Genomic DNA, 20,089 nt, shown 5'->3' with positions numbered 1-20,089 from the left:
TAATTTAAAACCTTTCAACCCTTCATCCAAAAAATATTCCAGGCCCAGTTAGCTTCACTGCTGAATTCTATCAGAAATTTAAAGAAACAGTAGCAAGCTTACAAAGCTACAATAATTAAGAAAGTGTGGTATTCAACAGATCAGAACAGTGATTCCAGGAAAAGTCCTACATCTATCTAATCTATTGATTGAGAATCCTTTTGAGGAAACCCTTACACCATAGCAAAAAATCAGCTTAAGATGGATCTTAGACCTAAATGTGAAGGTTGAAACTACAAGGCTTCCAGAAGAAAACGTAATAGTTTCACAACCTTGGGATAGAAGAAGGAAAGATTTCTAAGAACCCAAAAGGTAATAAACATAAAATAAATCAGTGAATTCAATTTCAAATTTTAAAACTTCTGCTCCCAAAAGACAATGTTACAAAAATGAAAAGATATGGCTCAGGGAGAAAATATTTGCTACATAGGAAGGTATGTATGTTTGTTTGTAATATCTAACAAATAACTTGTATCTGAAGTATCAAAAGAATTACAAATCAGCAACAAAAAGACAACTTATATTTACAAATACCATATTTACAAATATGGGTAAGACTTGAACTGGCAGTTCAAAAGAAAAGATAAGCAAATGGTCTATAATCACATTATTAGCAATCAATGAACTAAAACTACAATGAAATGTAACTACACATCCATCAGAATGGCTAAAATCAAAAATGCCAAACACTGTCAAGAAAGTGGAGTAACTGGAACTCTTATAACACTGAATGTTTAATGTATTCTGTTTTCTATTTTAGAAAACAGTTTGGTGATTTCTGAAGTTAAACATACATCTACCCTAGAACACAGCAATTCCACACCTGGGCATTTACCCACGTCCACACGAATGTTCACGGCAGCTTCATTTACAATAACCAAACCCTGAAAACAAGCCAAAGTCCATCAACAGAATTGTTGCTATATCCATATAACGGAATCTTACTCAGCAGTGAAAAGGAAAAAACTATTAACACACACATCAAAATGGATGAATATCAAAATTGTTATTGAACAACAGTAATCAGATAAAAGTAATCAGACACAAATAGTACTTATCGTATGACTCCATTTATATGAAGTTATAGAATATACAAAACTAATCTCTACTAATAGAAGCCAGAAAATGATTGCCTGGATGGTGCAGGGAATGAGATTGATTGAAAAGAGGCAGGAGGGACTTCCCTGGTGGTCCAGTGGGTAAGACTCCGGGTTCCCAATTCAGGGGGCCCGGGTTCAACCCCTGGTCAGGGAACTAGATCCCGCATGCATGCCACAACTAAGAGTTCGCATGTAGCAACTAAGAAGTCAGCATGCTGTAACTAAGAAGCCCACATGCAGCAACTAAGACCAGGCACAGCCAAAATAAATACATAAATAAATTTTTTTAAAAAAGAAAAGAGGCAGGAAAAAACTTTCTAGGAGATGAACATGTCTTATAAATTGATCTGGGTGGTGTTTTACACAAATACTTTTTTTCCCCAAAAAATACAGGGAACTTAGGATCTGAGATTTTACTATATATGAATCCTATTGTTGGCATTTTTTTAAAGTAAACAAACTAGGAAAATATTTGTGTCGCTTAGGCTATGTAAGGCCAGTCCTTCCACTTAAGCCTGTGCATACTGTCATGCCCTCTTGCAAACTCAAGGAAATAATCTCTTCCCTCTGTCCAGCATCATCTGTTTTTTCACTTTCTACTGGATCATTCTTTTCAGCATACAAATATGCTGAAACTTCTGCCCCTCCCTCCCAAAAAACCTCAAAGACACATATACCTCCAACTATTATTTCCCTGCTCCCCATTACAGTAAAAACACTTCTAAAAGATTGTGCTATTAAATCGCAAGGTTCCCTAAACAAGATAAAATCATTAATTTAAAATTCAACTTTCAGGAGCACATGTGTGACATACTAATGACTAACACTTACATAGCAATTTGCAGCTTATAAAGCATTTTTATGTATGTTATTGCCTTTAAATCCTCACAATAACCCTGTAGTGTAGGTATTGCTATTATCTGTTTAAGAGAAACAAAAGGTTCAGCAAAGTTCTATAACCTGCCAAAGGTCAGACAACAAATAAATGATACCTAACTTCAAATCATGTGCTTTCTTGTTCAATATACTACTCTGAGACAGTAAGAACTCTCAACACAATAAAATGTCCGACCAATGAAAAATATACAAATCTAGCCAAAATAAGCTAATATTCCATCATCTTATGGTCGTATTTCAAGTAACATTTCAACAACCAAAATCTACTACAACAAAATTATTATAGTGTGTAAGTAGGTGACTAGATAATTTATTATCCAAATGGGATACTTTTGAGAATAAAGGAAGAGCTATTAATATTTATGCCAGGATAAAAGTCATGATCCAGGACTGTCTTGGACAAACTGGGACATATGGTCATCCTACTTATAAGCCAGCTATGCTATGTGAAAATAAGAATTCAGACTTACGTTTTATTACAGTATTTTTTTTAATAACATTTTAAAACCAAGTAGGTATGAAGAGGTAAATAGGCGTGATTGTTAACCAATGTTACAGGAAAGGGTTAACATTTAAACAGTCTAGACATTTTGGTTCCATTTCATCTTTGACAGTTCTGCTTAATATAGCAATACTGTAGCTGGAAAGATTTGGAATTAGAAAACCTTGTATGCTTTTTCAAACAAAGATGTATAAATGAGTATTAACAGCTGACATTGCAGTTCTCCAAGGGAAGGATTCCTGCTTTAGTTCTTCAAAATATTTCACAAATGAAACAATTTCATTTTTCATTTTATCTTAAAAACTCATTAGCCTCACTAAGAAGTTTCATGGCATAAAAAAGTTTGTACAGTAATATGAAATTTATAATTCTTAAGACACAAGACCTGAAATGAGTTTGAAAATTGTTTAAAGGCTCTAAAGAAACCAAATCAACAAAACAAGGCAGTTTCAGTCTTAGCCAGAATTTAGTCTCTATATGAATGTTCTCCATCTGAGTGGCTTGGCAGATCCTACTGGATGTACCTCAAAGTCTTGAGTGTTAGGAGAAAAATACCCTAGAACCCCACCCACAGCCCACATAAATTTCCCAATGTAGGCTTAACCCACAGAAGTGGTTACAGAATTATCATGTAGGGCAGTCATGTCAAGTCCCAGAATAGTCTTAAACCAAACCTGACCTGTCTGGGAAAGCCAAAGAATTGGGTTCCTCAGCTCTACAGAAAACACTCTCCTTGTCTCCCTACCTCATTTTCCCAGTCTTCCCTGGCACAAACTCAAGCTGTAAGCAATGCCCAAAACCAGATGAGACATTCATGTCAGGAAGGCAATATTCATAGGAGTATTTTGAAATACTGTTGGCTCAGTGAAAAGTGCATAATGTAGGAGTTAGGAAACGTAAATTCTCTCTTAAGCTCTATCATTGCCAAACTAGGATATATCACTTCACTTTGGGCCTCAAGGTCCAGTACAGAGAAAGAAAAAGAGTAAAATGGTGACTTCCCTGGTGGTGCAGTGGTTAAGAATCCACCTGCCAATGCAAGGGACAAGGGTTTGATCCCTGGTCGGGGAAGATCCCACATGCCGCCGAGCAACTAAGCCCATGTGCCACAACTACTGAGCCTGTGCTCTAGAGCCCACGAGCCACAACTACTGAGCCCGCGTGCCCCAACTACTGAAGCCCACGTACCTAGAGCCCGTGTTCCGCAACAAGAGAAGCCACTGCACCACAACAAAGAATAGCCCCCGCTCGCGGCAACTAGAGAAAAGCCCACGCACAGCAACTAAGAGCCAACGCAGCCAAAAATAAATAAAATGTTAAAAAAAAAATTAAGAGAAAAAAAAAAGAGTAAAATGCTCTCTAAGATTCTCTTCTAGTCCTAACATTCTACATTTTCCTATGTCTCCTGAATTTTAACTCAAGGGTCAACTTTCCTGTTGGGGCAATTAAAAATGTTTTATCATTTCTCACATGAAGACAAGCTGGAATCTGATACACGTAATCTGATAATCGGTTTTGCAGGCTGCAAACTCTTCATTAGTAATGGCGTAGTAGAGTAGAATACAAATAATAGTAAAAGTCAAAGAGACAGTCAAATTCTCCAGCCAAACTTATTCAAAGATTTTAAATTTTTTTAAAAATTCTTTTGATTTAAATCATATTTAGGAATTCCTAATAGTTGAATGCTACACTGGAAAGGGCACTGAACTAGGTGTCTAGAGATCTGGGTTCTAGTTCAAGATATGCAACTACTTGTGTGAACCTGAACAAATCATAGTATCTCTTGGCTTCAGTTTCTTCAACTATAAAATGAGGTCAGTTCACTTCCTGTTTAAAAAATCTAAGATTTAAACATTTATTTTCAGATGACACCATTCTCTAAGGGGACCAAATTGCTTTCAACAAGAAGAGAATACTCCATTTATAAAACACCTTAAAATATAAGAACACTTTCATATCTAACCAGCAACTCTGTGGAATACATATTTGTACCACCATCACTGAGTATTTCATCAAACAAATGTCCAGAGAAGGAAAAAAGAGAAAAAGAAGATCAGTAACTCAGAAAACTACCCTCTATTAGAATCTAGGTATGTTGACCACTGGCCCTCACTGGTTTCCAATCCTATTGATGTATTCTGTCGTAGTCATTGCGAGGAGTCACATATTACTATATTTAGCAGCAATTATTTTAAGTGTGGTATATAAAAAACAACATTGGACACGAAGTCAGATTTTGATAGCTTGGTGACCTTGATCATTCTCCTCACCAGTATTAAAAGCAAGTAAGTAGTACCCATCCTTTCAGCTACCGTTAAACTGGGTACAAAATGGGTACAGGGCTTCCCTGGTGGCACAGTGGTTGAGAATCTGCCTGCCAATGCAGGGGACATGGGTTCGAGCCCTGGTCTGGGAAGACCCCACATGCCACGGAGCAGCTAGGCCCGTGAGCCACAACTACTAAGCCTGCGTGTCTTAAGCCTGTGCTCCGCAACAAGAGAGGCCACGACAGTGAAGAGGCCCGCGCACTGTGATGAAGAGTGGCCCCAGCTTAACGCAACTGGAGAAAGCCCTCGCACAGAAACGAAGACCCAACACAGCCAAAAATAAATAAATAAAGAATTATTCTGCCTTCCTCACTGAATTACTTATAAAAAAAAAAGGGGGGGGGGTATATGCCTAACATCATAAACGTGAAAACTAAAGGTATGACAAAACTGCATTAAATGTATTCCTCACTGGGAACCAGCTGGTATCTGTAGGATTACCAAACCATTTAATTATTCTGCCTTCCTCACTGAATTACTTATAAAAAAAAAAGGGGGGGGGGGTATATGCCTAACATCATAAACGTGAAAACTAAAGGTATGACAAAACTGCATTAAATGTATTCCTCACTGGGAACCAGCTGGTATCTGTAGGATTACCAAACCATTTAAACTGTCACCACATATATAGAGTTGCTTCAACTTCAGCAGTCTCCCTGCCTACTCCTAAACCTAAGTTATTAAGTTCCTTGGAGGACTACAGGAAAGCAAGAGAGTTACTATAGTTGTCTCTCAGAATACTCTAAAATTTTTGTTCACAGAAGCAGCTTTTTCAGGAAATTTAAGTAGTATGTTGTTTTTATAAAGGTATCATGCAGAGCACTATATAATGGATATCTGGATTCAGTTCCTAACTCTGCCACTAACTGATTTTGCACAAGGCACTCAAGTCTTCTTGGTCTCAGTTACCTCAGGTATAAATGTGGTAGCTGGGTTTAGATAATATCTAAAAATCTTTTTTTGAGTCATGTCACTATAGTTGAAGTCTATGTAAAATGTAGACTAACATCTGAAGAAACAAGGATAAATGTAACTATTAGTAGTTATCTATCTTTCCACAAGTCAAATAAGGCTGGTATTAACCTTTAAATTTTAATACAACCACCATTCAACCCCTACATTAAAAAATACATCCTACTGTCACTGGCCGAGCAGCAGAAGCTTTATATTTGGGTTTTTCTCCACTGAAGAGTAGCCAGGAATACGATGATGGATTAATATTGAGCCCACATAAGAAGTGACCCTTAACATAGACAGTATTTGACCCACACTCCTAATTAGCAGCCGGCGACAATGATGGGAGTGGGGAGAGGGAGCATTGACTAGGTTTAACAGCATAATCCTAATTCATCGTAAAATACTGCTAGCATTAAAAGCTGGACTTATATGTCCCAATACAATTTATTGTGAAATCCTTCCATGTTGATCTCCACATTTCAGTACCCCAATTCCTCCTTCTGCATAATGAGGTAAATACTCTTTGTGTTAATATAGAATTACGCAATTTAAAAGAAACTGCATCCCAGTTGAGCACAGTTACGTCTTACTTTAACTTCCCTGAGGGTCAGGTTCTTAAGTCATTTCTTAAACATTGTGTAGTCAAATTCACCACTGAGAAACCATTAAATCACCACGACTTAGGCTGCTGGACGCTCACAGACCAAAATTTAACTAATTTTATTCTCTTCAAATTTGTGCTGGTGCCTCCCTTTCTCGGGGACAATGAAGGCCAAGGTCTACTTTAAAAGAGGCAGTTCACAACACTGAGTAAATAAGGCAATTTATCTCTTTTTAAAAATAGTTTCATCAACATAAGGTAAACATTCAGTCAATGCTACCCGCAGACATTGGACAGGGCCATTATCCTGTCGCCATTACCAAAAAAGAACCTTCCAAACTCTGGAAGAGCAATTGAAGGAAGCCTCTCTTTTATTGCTCTCATTGTATACCTACTACCTCATGAAACCCATATTGCGTGTGACTCTCAGATAAAAGTAGGTAAACAGATGATACCTGGGGAACCAGAGTCCTAATTCCAATCATAAGCAAACATTTTGGGGACACACAATTTCACAACTTGGGGGCAATCTACCTGCATCAAAGCGCCAACTTTGCAGGTCTGCACTGGGCCACCAACGAAGTTGTCAGAGGGCATGACACGCGGGCATGGACACGCCCTGTGCACGTCACACTTCCCCAGGCCTCGGACTATCCCGGGGAAGAGAAAATAGCTACATTTTCACGAGAAACCCACTACGCTCACCAGCAAGCTTCAAACCCTGTAATCTGGGTAAGGGTCACCTCAGTGGTGCGGCTGCTCGCAGGGCTCCGCCATGTGCCTCAGCCCCCAAAACTTCTGAGGAAGGCAGAAATGACCAAATGAAAAGTGCAGAGAGAGCCTCCAACATGAGGGGGACCGGTGGCATTGGGAGGGTCCACAACACCCAAGAGAAGGGGCGACAGTTCTCCGGCAGCCAGGAGGCTAATGCCCAGCAAGCGCGCAGTTTAGGCTGCCGCTCTGTCTCATTACCTGATGGCCGTCATGGCTTCACCTTCTTGCCCCACGCAACAGCGTTCGCGTCCGATGCTCTGCGTCCGCACGGGCGGCAGCAGCAGGTACCACAGCCACAGCTCCTGGGCTCCGGCACTCAGCGACGGGGAGCGCGTCCTCACATACCCGGCGCGCGGGCGGCCCCCGCTGAGCCGGCCGCACGCGCTCATTGGCCGAGCCCGGAAGGGGCGGGCGCTCCGCCCAGGGCCCGCGGCCCGAGACTAGCCCAGGCCGCCTCGGGCAACTGCAAGCCGCCCGCGCGTCTCGTGCCGGCTCGCCGGCGCGCGGGCTAGCGGGCTGGCTAGCGGGCGCGGTGGCCATCTTGAGTCCTGGTAACGGAGTCCCCCCTACTCCTGGCTTACGGGGCACGAGGATGGGTGCCCGCCTCAAAAATGGCCGCTCCGAAAGGCAACCGGCTTATCAGTCACATGGCCCTGTCTACCTCGGCCAGCCCAGGTCGCTTTAACAGGACTTGGGACAGGGACGGAGTCAGGGCAGTCTTCGGGGATGGGGTTTAACAGCCTGAAAACCCATCTGCAGAAAAGTAGCAGCCGCCTGGGAAACCTCAGCCCGGGTAGAATCGATCGCGTGGCAACAGCAGCACATGTTTTAATTCGAACTCGCAGCCTTTAAGAGTCAAAGGCTGAGTCTTGTGGTCCCCAAACGTTTTTGAACTTCAGAAACACTTAAAACAGGTTATTTAATACAGAAGTGTCCATGGTCTCACTATAAACCTGTGAATCAGAGCCTAGAAAGGTGAGGCCCATACATTGGTATTTTTAGCAAGTTCCCGGGTGATCCAGGTACACGTGTAAAGTTTTAATACCTCTGGGCCAAACTAGCCCACTCAGACTATCCTGCTTGACATACTGTCAGACTTCCTCACTTTTCTGAAAAGTACGAAGCTCTCTGAAGTAAGGATCTAATGCCATAGGGGAAAAATTGGAAGAACCCTAACTCTTGGAGCTAGCCTTACAATTTAGTGGGGGCTAAAGGATTTAAGAAACTGATTCTGAACCACTAATAAAAGACAGGTAAGGGGCTTTCCTTGTGGTGCAGCGGTTAAGAATCCGCCTGCCAATGTAGGGGACACGGGTTCGATGTGTCAAGACCCAATGCAGCCATAAATAAATAAATAAATAAATAAATAAATAAGGTAAATAAATTCCAACTGCGGGAAGGATAGAATGGAGAATAATCAGTAAACGCTTTATAACCTAAATAGCTTTTTAAATTCCCTCTTTATTCTCTGTGCAAATATTTATATAAACAGACCACAACCTCCAGTGGCATTCATTTACTAACCATTTGGATGGTGATCAAGTCCATAAGTGTGAAATCACTTACGTTAGAAACACAATCCAGGGCTTCCCTGGTGGCTTAGTGGTTAAGAATTCACCTGCTAATGCAGGACACGTGGGTTCAAGACCCCACGAGGGAAGATCTCACATGCTGCAGAGTAGCTAAACCCGTGAGCCACAACTACTGAGCCTGTGTTCTAGAGCCCGCGAGCCGCAACTACTGGGCAGGCGTGCCACAACTACTGAAGCCCGCGCACCTAGAGCCACGCTCTGCAACAAAAGAAGCTACCACAATGGGAAGCCCCGTGCACCACAACAAAGAGTGGTGCTCGTGGCAACTAGAGAAAGCCCGCACAGCAACGAAGACCCAACGAGCCAAAAATAAATAAATAATAAAGTAAATAAATTTAAAAAAAAAGAAACACAATCCAACACGTGATATTGAAGTGTGCATACTGTGACTGAAGGAACTGAATTTTTATTTAATTTTAATTAGCTTAAATTTTAAAACCAAAAGCAAGGTAAAATATTTTTCCATTAAACACAATTTTGTTTTCATTGCACTACATTTCACCTTTCAACTGAAAAATTTAGCATCCAAACTGAGACACTGTAAATATAAAATACATACTGAATTTTTCAAGACTCAGGACAAAAAAATACAGAATATGTCAGTAATAAATTTTGTATTGATTACATGTTGAAATAATACTTAGCTACACTGGGTTAAATAAAATATATTAAGATTAATTTAAACTGTTTCTTTTTACTTTCTAATGTGGCTATTAGAAATTTTAAATTTTGTCTTGCATTATATTTCTACCTGACAGTGCTGTTCTACTAAGTTAGCCTTGCTTTTTTCTTACCTATCATTGCCCCGTGACAGAATAATTATGCTCACTAAATGAAATTAGTAGAGACCAATTTATACAAATCTGTCATTCCTTACTAACCATCTGAAACATCAAGTATTCCAAAAGATTTCAAGTTTCCTTTGAAAATGCCTTTTTTTTTTTTTAGCATTTTTCTCTTTAGTTTGGAAAATCCTATCTAGAATGAAGCCATGTACTATAAATTTGATGTGTTCAGTCCATGAGTAAAGGCTATTAAAAACAGAGCTATACTTGGCTGATTGGGACTTTGACCAAATGTCCACAAGCAGAACTAGTCAATTGTTCCTCTGGATTAAACAAGATCTGAATCAAAGCAGCAGCAGAATAGCAATTTGAAGCAGGGGAGACACTGACTAATTCAACGGTTTGCCTCCTCCTCTCATGGAAAATGTTAATAGATAACCCACATGAACTAAAGTAAAACCAGGAATAATCCTTAGAACAAATTTCAAAACCTCCATGTAACTTTTAATATGGGATGGAGTATGGTGCTTTTCAAACTTTAATATACATACACATCACTTGAGTGATCTTGTTAAAATAAGGGTTTGATTCAGCAAGTCTCTATGGTCAAGATTTTGCATTCCTTTATGTTCCCAGATTTTGCCAATTGCTTCTGGTCCGTGGGCCATGCTAAGTAGCAAGGTTATAAAGGGAAGTAGCAAGATTGTAAAGGTAGCAAGACAGAAGTGATTGGAACCCCTGCTTGACTTCCTGCATGACCTTGGGCTGGTTCTTAACCTATGTGTCCCTCGGTTTACACATTACATGCTTTTCAGGGTATTGGGAAGATTAAAACTTAATTCTAGTAAAGTCTAATAGAGTCCTCAGCACATGACACGATTATTACTTCGTTGTTACCACACTTCTTAAAATTACATCTCTGGGAAACATGATATGAAAGCTAACATGAACTCGGCCTTGCGAAAAATAAATGAACTTTTACTCATGCCTAACATACTTTGTTGACTCCTATTTTTGATTTTTAACAAAAAACTAATTGTGGTACCAAAACAGCTAGATTTGAACTTTGCTTTTTAACAAATACAGTATATTCTATGTCATTAAGGGATGATAAAAGCCTGCAATATTCAAATATTCAATCAAATTAAAGCCACATCACATTCAAAGATTTTTTAAAAAGCTACTTATTTTTGAGAAGTGACACTTTGCATCTAACAATCAAAACTTTGGTTTTTTTACTCATAATCAGTTAACACAACTTTCAAAAAGTGTATTACTTAAAATGTACTTAGGTAACAGTTCATTTCAGCAGGTACAGATACAAAAACGCTATTTCAGTAAATAGGGCTCATGTGTGATTGTTCTTTCAGAGTCAATCAGGTAGAGATAAAAGACATGTTTTTCCAAATAAAGGCAGCAGCCTTTTTAATTCACAGCACGTTCCTTTCCTCAGCCTTTCATGCTTTTTTCTCTTCCACCCAATTTTTCTCAAACACACACACACACACACACACACACACACACACACACACAGAGTTAGCTACCAAGTAACCACTAAAAAACTCTTTCAATCAATTTTTTTAAGCAATTTATTTCAATCCTATTCTTCACTTTAGGGGAAAGCAGTCTATTTGAATTATTAACCTTCATTAACTTTTCTTCTAATTCAAATAGTTGAATCAAGATCAGTGGGTCAGAATAGTTTGCTCTTGGAAAGATAGATAAGTAAATATTCTATCTACTTTATCTAATCATGTGGTTAGCCTGCCACTAAAAGCACCTAGATAGTTAACCCCAAAGTTAAATAAATATGTTTACGGATAGCATAACAAATATGTAGACTAACCTTTTCAACAAATGCTTCCAAACCCAAAATAATAGCAAAGTTCTCTTTAAACACAACCAGTTTGTTGTTAAGCGTGCAATAAAACATGATTTTCATATATTAGTACATTTCTAGAAAGCTTTGAGGCAATATGTGTCACCAATTCCACTTTACAGGCAACTATCATAGATAAAATAGAACATGAACAAAGATGTGTATACCTAGTTATTCATTTCACATTAATAGTAGCAAAAATTTATTATATCCCTAAATAAGCAAAAATAGAGTAATGGTTAAATAAATTACAGAAGAATGTTATGAAGCTACTATAAAATGTTTTCATAGACTTTTTAAGGACAGAGGAAAATGCTCATGATACAATCTTAAGTGAAAAAAGCAAAACAATCCAACAAAAGGAATGTAGAGTATAATCTTGACTATGTTAAAAAATATATATATGCCATATATACACAGAAAAAAGACTGGAAAGAAACACACCAAAATGTTATTACTGGATTCTCTGGAAAGTAGAATTATGTGTCGTTTTGGCTTTATTATTTATATTGATCTACTTTATAAATTTTCTACGTGTTGGTTTTATTAGCATAAAATTTTTGTATTATTAAATTTTAATGGTCTTTCTGAAATTATTTAAAAATACAAAACTTATTCCTGCTCTTTTAAAAACCTGTGTCTTTTTAAATCACAACCATCAAAACTACCCTTAATTTTTAGAGGAATTAGGCTTACTTTACAAATGTCTCATCTTTTCATGTGTAAAGATTCTTTACGACAGGAATAACAAAAATAAAATGTCTTTATGATTTTCTTGTTTAATTTTAAATCTTAACTTGACAAAAATTAAAAGCATAAGTACCACTTTAAAGCTTTGCATAGCCTTTAAGAGGCCAGCTGTCACAAGATTGAATGTGGAATATCTTCCCTGCATGTTACTTAAAAATACATCTCCTCATTTCATATGAATGAAAATACTGGGACTTCCCTGGTGGCACAGTGGTTAAGACTCCCAATGCAGGGGGCCAGGGTTTGATCCCTGGTCGGGGAACTAGATCTCACATGCATGCCACAGCTAAGAATTCACATGCTGCAACTGGGGAGCCCACCTGCCACAACTAAGATCCGGTGCAATGAAATAAATAAATATTTTAAAAAAGAAAAGAAAATACGGATAAAATAAGATTTTAAAGCAATCTATACCATACTCCAAAAAGAGAAATTTCTTAAGACTTGTCTCCCTAGAATAATTAGTGCCACAGAGTAAAGTTCAGGAGCCAGGGAATAAAGAGATGGGAATTCTAATCCTAGGCCTACTAAAAAATTGTATGTCCTTTGACCATCAGTTTCCTTATCTGAAACGCCAAGTAGTTTGTTACAGGTGACATCTCAGGTCCCTTTCAGTTCTTAATGGACAGTGGAAGAAAAAAACTGTCCACTTGTGACAACACAAATTGGGTGGCTTTTTTAAGAGTTGATCAGTTTTAATGAAAATAAAACACTCGCAGTTTTACTTAGCTTTCATTATGGACAAAGTTATTCAAAGAAACATTGCTAAATGTATTACCCCAAAAAATATTATAAGAGGTTCACTATTTTTATTTCCTTTTAATTATTATCGGTAGATTCTTGTGTCACATTTCACTTTAACATGACATATTCAAACAATATAATCTTTAAATGGAACCTGACAATTTATTTCCCAGGAGAATTTGAAGAATATAATAACATTTGATTGACTGAACTTTACTAAGAATTCTTAGCAAAACTCCCTTCCAAGAACACCTACACAGTGCTTCTATATTTTCAGTGAACCACAAATCTTTAAAAGTCAAAGAAAACTTCCAATCTAAAAGTATAGGACAGGGACTTCCCTGGTGGTGCAGTGGTTAAGAATCCACCTGCCAATGCAGGGGAAAAAGAGTTCGAGCCCTGGTCCGGGAAGATCCCACATGCCACGGAGCAACTAAGCCTGTGTGCCACAACTACTGAGCCTGTGCTCTAGAGCCCGCGAGCCACAACTACTGAGCCCGCATACCACAACTACTGAAGCCTGCGTGCCTAGAGCCCGTGTTCCGCAACAAGAGAAGCCACTGCAGTGAGAAACCCATGCACCGAACAAAGAGTAGCCCGCGCTCGCGGCAACTAGAGGAAGCTAGCATGCAGCAACGAAGACCCAACGCAACCAAAAAAATAAAATAAATAAATAAATAATTGATTCTTTAACAAATAAAATATAAAAATAGTATAGGACAACAGTGCTTCCCAATTATTTATGCTGCCAAGAATATATTTTGAAACTATATAATTGAACATATCACTATCATTTCACAAAAGGGCATTTTAACATAAAAATGTAAAAAGGACATCAAAGAATAAACAGCGCTACCCGAAGTATTGCTGGTAACCTTATGAAGTATATTTTCTATATAGAAGATTTTTCTTATTTTTATTTTACCATAAATCTGGTACTTCACAAACAAGCTTTTAGGAATCAATCACTTGGGAATTCCCTGGCAGTCCAGTGGTTAGGACTCCACGCTTTGACTGCTGAGGGCACGGATTCAGTCCCAGGTCGGGGAACTAAGATCCCACAAGCCGCCGTGAAGCCAAAAGAAAAAAAAAAAAGGAATCAATCACTCATTAACTCAACAAATATTTATTGAGATCTTCTCTACTACTCAATACACTGGAGATTCAGCAATAACCAAGAACATGTACTGCCCTTATAGAACTGATATTCTAGTGAGGAGATATAGATAAATAATCAAATAAACAAGAACATTAAATGATCATAAGTGCTGTGCAGAGAATTAAAACCAGCAGATAACATACAGAAAGGCTCCTTTAGAGTGGGTAGTCAGGGAAGACCTCCAGTAGGAGAAAACTGAATGACAAGGAAGAGCAAGGTGCGGGAAGGGATTCCAGACAGACAGACAGAGCTAAAATAACTGCAAGGCCAGTGTGAAAAAAAGGGGAGGGACAAAAGGTTGTGGTCAGAGAAAGCAGCAGAATGTCTTAGCTTTGATGAGTCTAAGAAGTTTAGACTTTGTTAAAAGCAAGACAGGAAGCCACTGTAATTAAGTTTCTGTGTGTGTGTGTGTGTGTGTGTGTGTGTGTGTGTGTGTAATGAAGTTTTAAACAGAGGAATGACATGATCTGATTTTGTTTTAAAAGATCAACCTGGTTATAGTGTAGAGAATGGATCAAAGGAGCATGAAAGCAGAAAGACTAAATTAAAAGCCTATTACAGTAATAAAGATGACAAATAATTGTGGTTTGAACAATGAAGATAGTGGTGGACATAGAAGTAAATGGACATTTTGGAGGTATTGGGTTGGCCAAAAGGTTCTTTCGGTTTTTTCCATAAGATGGCTCTAGTAGACCTTAGTTGTCTTTAACTTCATTCAAAACAATTTTGTTAGATTGTATTGTGACAGCTGTCATATCACAGTGCATTAAAAAAAAAAACTTATCAAAATTGGTGAATTTTTGTGTAGCCATTTTAATATTGAAGTTGGAAGAAAAAAAAGCAACATTTTCAGCATATTATGCTTTATTATTTCAAGAAAGGTAAAAACGCAACTGAAAGATTTGTGCAGTGTATGGAGAAGGTACTGTGACTGATCGAATGTGTCAAAAGTGGTTTGCGAAGTTTCATGCTGGAGATTTCTCGTGGACGATGCTCCACGGTTGGGTAGACAAGTTGAAGTTGATAGCGATCAAATCAAGACGTTAATTGAGAACAATCAACATTATACCACACAGGAGATAGCTGACATACTCAAAATATCCAAATCAAATGTTGAAAATCATTTGTACCAGCTTGATTATGTTAATCGCTTTGATGTTTGGGTTCTACATAAGTTAAGCAAAAATACCTTCTTGACCGTATTTCCACATGCGATTCGCTACCTAAACATAAAAAAAAATTCCGTTTTTAAAACAAATTGCGACAGGTGATGAAAAGTGGATACTGTACAATAATGTGGAATGGAAGATATCGTGGGGCAAGAGAAATGAACCACCACCAACAACACCAAAGGCTGGTCTTCATCAAAAGAAGGTGATGTTGTGTATATGGTGGGATTGGAAGGGAGTCCTCTATTATGTGCTCCTTCTGGAAAACCAAGCGATTAATTTCAACAAGTACCACCCACAATTAGACCAACTGAAAGCAGCACTCAACGAAAAGGGTCTGGAATTAATCAACAGAAAACACATAATCTTCCATCAGGATAACACAAGACCACCTGTTTCTTTGATGACCAGGCAAAAACCATAACTGCTTGGTTGGGAAGTTCTGATTCATCCGCCGTATTCACCAGACATTGCACCTTCAGATTTCCATCTATTTTGGTCTTTACAAAATTCTTAATGGAAAAATTTTCAATTCCCTGGAAGACTGTAAAAGGTACCTGGAACGGTTTTTTGCTCAAAAAGATAAAAAGTTTTGGGAAGATGGCATTATGAAGTTGAGTGAAATATGGCAGAAGGTAGTGGAACAAAATGGGGAATACATTGTTCAATAAGGTTCTTGGTGAAAATGAAAAGTATGTCTTTTTTTACTTAAAAACCGAAGGAACTTTTTGGCCAGCCCAATAGAATGACAGGAATATGGGGGACTAAGGAAAATAAAGGAGTCAAGAGTAACTCTTAGATTTTAGACTAAATTGGGTAAATTTGGACTAAATTGGGTAAATTTGGACTAAATTGAGTAAATGGCGCTGCTGTTACTGAGATAGAAGGGAAAGACAAGAAAGAAGTTCAAAGGACAAGTTCCAGGGTAGGTCAGGGATAGAGATAAAGACTTGGGAAACAGATTTTTCATTCTAGTCTTTCTTATTCTGTAGTGCCTACTGTTTTCTATTAATAGACTAAAAATAGTTGTCCAGAAGTGTATATGCAGTTTCATTTGAACAACACCCTAAGAGGGGAACCATTCTACCTTAGCAGTCACCTGCCAGCAGCCACTAAATATGTATATACGTAAAATAACATGTAAAACTTAATGAGTGCTTAATATGTGCCAGACACCATGCTATATGTTTCAAGTACTATCTCATTTGAATTTACAAAAACCTTATCAGAAGATTTATTATCACCATTTTACATTTGAAGAAACTGAAGCTCAAAGAGGTTAAATAATTTGCTGAAAGTCACACGTTACAGGACAGAAATCCAAACTCTGGTAGCCTGACTCCAGAACTGGGGCTAATTACCACTGTATAGTGTTACCAAAGTAAACCCAAGACAGATTGACACAAGTCTGAGACTTTTATAAACACCCAAATTTCAGAACACCACACTATGACTTCAACCCATAAGATGTAGTAGTCGGGTAACAGCTTTCTTACTAGCCGGAGCATCATATGAAATACTTTCAGAAATTGCTTCATTTCCATATGTGCTTATTCATAGATTAAATCTGAGCAGCCAATGAATCTGCCATTTTTGTCTTTAATTTAGCCAAGACTCCTAATTGCCACCAAGAATCATTTCTTAGACCTCTTCATTTTTAAAAATTTCAACCACAATTTCATTTCCGTCAAAATCACAAGACTGATTTTTGACAAAGAAAAACATCTTTTTTACCACTCTGCAAGAATTTAGGGGCACACAATGAATAGCAAGTGGTTAAATTTACTATAAAACCAAGTAAATCTCCCACCCCAGCCATTCACATTGTGCAAATCAAATTTAGGCTTTAGTAAAATTACAAATTATTTCTTATCAAGATCTTTCAAGACTCATAAGTTGAAACCACAAATGTCCACAAAAGGTTCAACTGTAAAAAAAAAATATTTTTTTTTTACTTATATTAGTCCTTGGGTATATCCTCTAACTCCTAGTACCTATCATGTTGTACTATATAAGAGTAAAAATAAATGTGGTCTCAAATTAAACATGCAGTTTTATCCAAAAAGAGTCCTAAGAAATAGAAATTTCTAATGGGTTGCTTTAGAAATGATGGAACTGGTTTATAGTTTTCTTTTATTCAATTTTTTTTTCTTCTCTCTAACAGAGTATCCTAATAATAGGAACCAGCAATTTCATAGTCTCCACTGATGAGGACTGACCTAGATTTGAAGGCCCTATCTTCCACCCTACTACATGGGCAGAGGGCCACCTTCTCTCACAGTATGTGGGACAGCACACAGACAGGAACTGGCTCTCATCTGCCTAAAGACTGACCTGAAATTGGATTTCAGGGTGCAGAGAGAAATAGTGAAATATTTAGAGTGAAACTCCTCCTTGTGGAAATAGGGTAGACTGCTTTTCTGCAATAACTAGATATTTAAAATTGAAAGATTTGGAAGTTTATACAGTGGTGACGGTGGTGGAGGTGGTAATGATAGTAGTCTCAGAGTTACTGGGAGACCTGGGAGGGAGAGAAGTGCAAAGAGCCCACCAAAACTTGTATTGGGAAAAATGTAATCTTTGAAGTGTCTTTCCTTATGCAGCACAACAGTCAAGTAGAATTAAAATTATAGATATAAATATAGTATATATACCACAGCACTCCTTGCAGTGCTTTCAATGGAGATTACTTGACCCAGTGGTTACTTAATGTGATCAAGTAATCTCAAGTTAAAGGGTGATCATTAGCTTTTGGGGTGGGTCGCCGCGCAGATTTCCTAATGATTCATTACATATATGAGAGAATCAGGTACAGGAAACCTTAAGAACAAATTTTTTTTATTGCCTCAGTAGTTATATAAGTTTATCAAGAAATGCAATGTGATGGGACTACCAATATCAGGGTTTGATATATGTTCACATACACAAAGTATGTACATAGGTATGTATGTATATATATGTATGTACATAGGTATGTATGTATATATAATATTATTCCAAAAATTGTTATTTTGGTGTAACTAAGCATCTATAACTTATAAGCCATTTATCCTCATATGCCTATTTATAAGTTTAAAATACACATAAGTTCTCCCATTCCCATGGGTGGGTTTAAATAGTTATTTTTAAATACTGGCATCTAAACCCACAGAATTTCATTCTAAAGCTCTTATCATTTTTCACATTCTCCTCCTTAAGGACTTTGAAGGAAATCTTGACTATCATCATGTCTTCCTCGGTGGGAAAAAAATAGCCTGGGGTGGAGGAGCATTTAAGATGAATGTGGTTTATCTGAAAAACAGGACATTTGTCTGCAGACAGAGGCAAAGAAGAATGACTGCAGCATAACTGGTCAAACAACCAGCCCAACCCATTCCCCAAAAGCCAGGGGTTACACCCAAACACTGCTTCAAGATCTGGGATTCGTATGAGAAGATAAATCCTTTTGCCTATATCTTAAGAAAGTTCTATTAATATTCCAAATATGGGCAGATATTCCGACATGGACATTTCCTCAAATCCTTACAGCTCTGTCACAGGGAATAGTTCTCTTCTGGAAACCACTCTGTCACCTAAAGATACAGTACACCACAAAACCTGCATTTTACAAAACCTGCATTTTACAAGAATTAATGATTTTTTTTTGACGTATGATTGACATATAACATTATATTAGCTTCAGATGAACAACGCAATGATTCAGTATTTGTATATATTGCAAAATGATCATCACAATAAGTCTAGTTAACATCCATAACCATAAATAGTTCAAAGATTTTTTTCTTGTGATAACAACTTTTAGGTTTTTAACAAAAACGTTTAATGGTTTTGTTTTCTTTACTGAGGGGTGGAATGAGGGTTGGTGGGAGCAGATTTCTCACTTTTTCAGATTTCAACAAAAACATAACAGCTTCAGACTGCCTGTATGTGAAGGGAAGAAGTAATTAAATCCAAATGTAATCTTCAGGCATTGTAAGAAGGCAGTTCTTACTGAATGCCAAATAGAGTTTTTAGGTAGTGTTAGGTAGCAAACTTATCTTAAGACTCCACAGAAATTTTTAGACCTTAAATTATTTCTACAAAACCTAAAACTCACCGTTCCATGGAAAAACACTATACATATTTAAATTAAACTCTGTATTTTGAAATCAAAAACTGACACATTTTCCAATGTTAGGGGTACACGTGGCGGGGTGCAGGGGAGTAGACTACTGAAATTAATCATCTTTCAAAGGGCAATAACAGAATTAAAAGGTTGGATAAATTCAGTCATGGTTTTCAAAATTATTTTACGATAATTGTGGCAGATTTTAAATGGCCACAGTTTCTTGGAGACAAGAGTCTATGTCCTCTCCCATTAAATCTGGGCTAAACTATGACTCCTTTGACCAGATTCCAGGCTAGCCTTAAAGGATTGCCAGCTCCTGCCTTGGTCTCTTGGAGCCCTGAGCTGCCATCTAAGAGGTCCAACTACCAGGTTGAGGAAACCACATGGAGAGGCCCTCAAACCACACAGAGAAAGAGAGGAACCCAGCTAAGCCAAGATTGCCAGCCACCACTACCAAAACACCAGGCAAATGAGTAAAGACAACTTGTATCCTCCACACCAGACCTGTTATCAGCAAAATACCTCCAAGTGATCCTAATCAATAGCACATGGAGCAGAAGAATCAACCAGCTACTCCTGAACCACAAAACCATGAACTCTAATAAAGTGGCTGTCCTTGGGGCTTCCCTGGGTGGCGCAGTGGTTGAGAGTCCGCCTGCCGATGCAGGGGACACGGGTTCGTGCCCCGGTCCGGGAAGATCCCACA

At 38.1% G+C, this 20,089-nt stretch overlaps 1 protein-coding gene across 12 annotated transcripts in view; it reads right to left on the bottom strand.

The window, feature by feature from the left end:
* The window catches only part of ADK (adenosine kinase), a 494,936-nt gene that overhangs the window by 460,524 nt on the left and 14,323 nt on the right, over nt 1-20,089 (bottom strand). The window contains exon 1 of one of the 12 annotated variants that reach the window (XM_024132044.1): nt 7,396-7,533. The exons of 10 other annotated variants lie outside the window; for them this stretch is intronic. In XM_024132044.1, the coding sequence (XP_023987812.1) occupies nt 7,396-7,409 (14 nt within the window). In that variant the 5' untranslated portion in view covers nt 7,410-7,533. Of the gene's footprint in view, nt 1-7,395; nt 7,534-20,089 lie in introns of those variants that run through there. One more of the 12 variants, XM_028481648.2, reaches the window with a different exon arrangement.

Source organism: Physeter macrocephalus, chromosome 20 (genome assembly GCF_002837175.3).
Source record: "Physeter macrocephalus isolate SW-GA chromosome 20, ASM283717v5, whole genome shotgun sequence".
NCBI classification, from domain to species: Eukaryota; Metazoa; Chordata; class Mammalia; order Artiodactyla; family Physeteridae; genus Physeter; species Physeter macrocephalus.
Note: the sequence above shows the minus strand (reverse complement) of the source record. Positions and strands in the feature narration are given on the sequence as shown.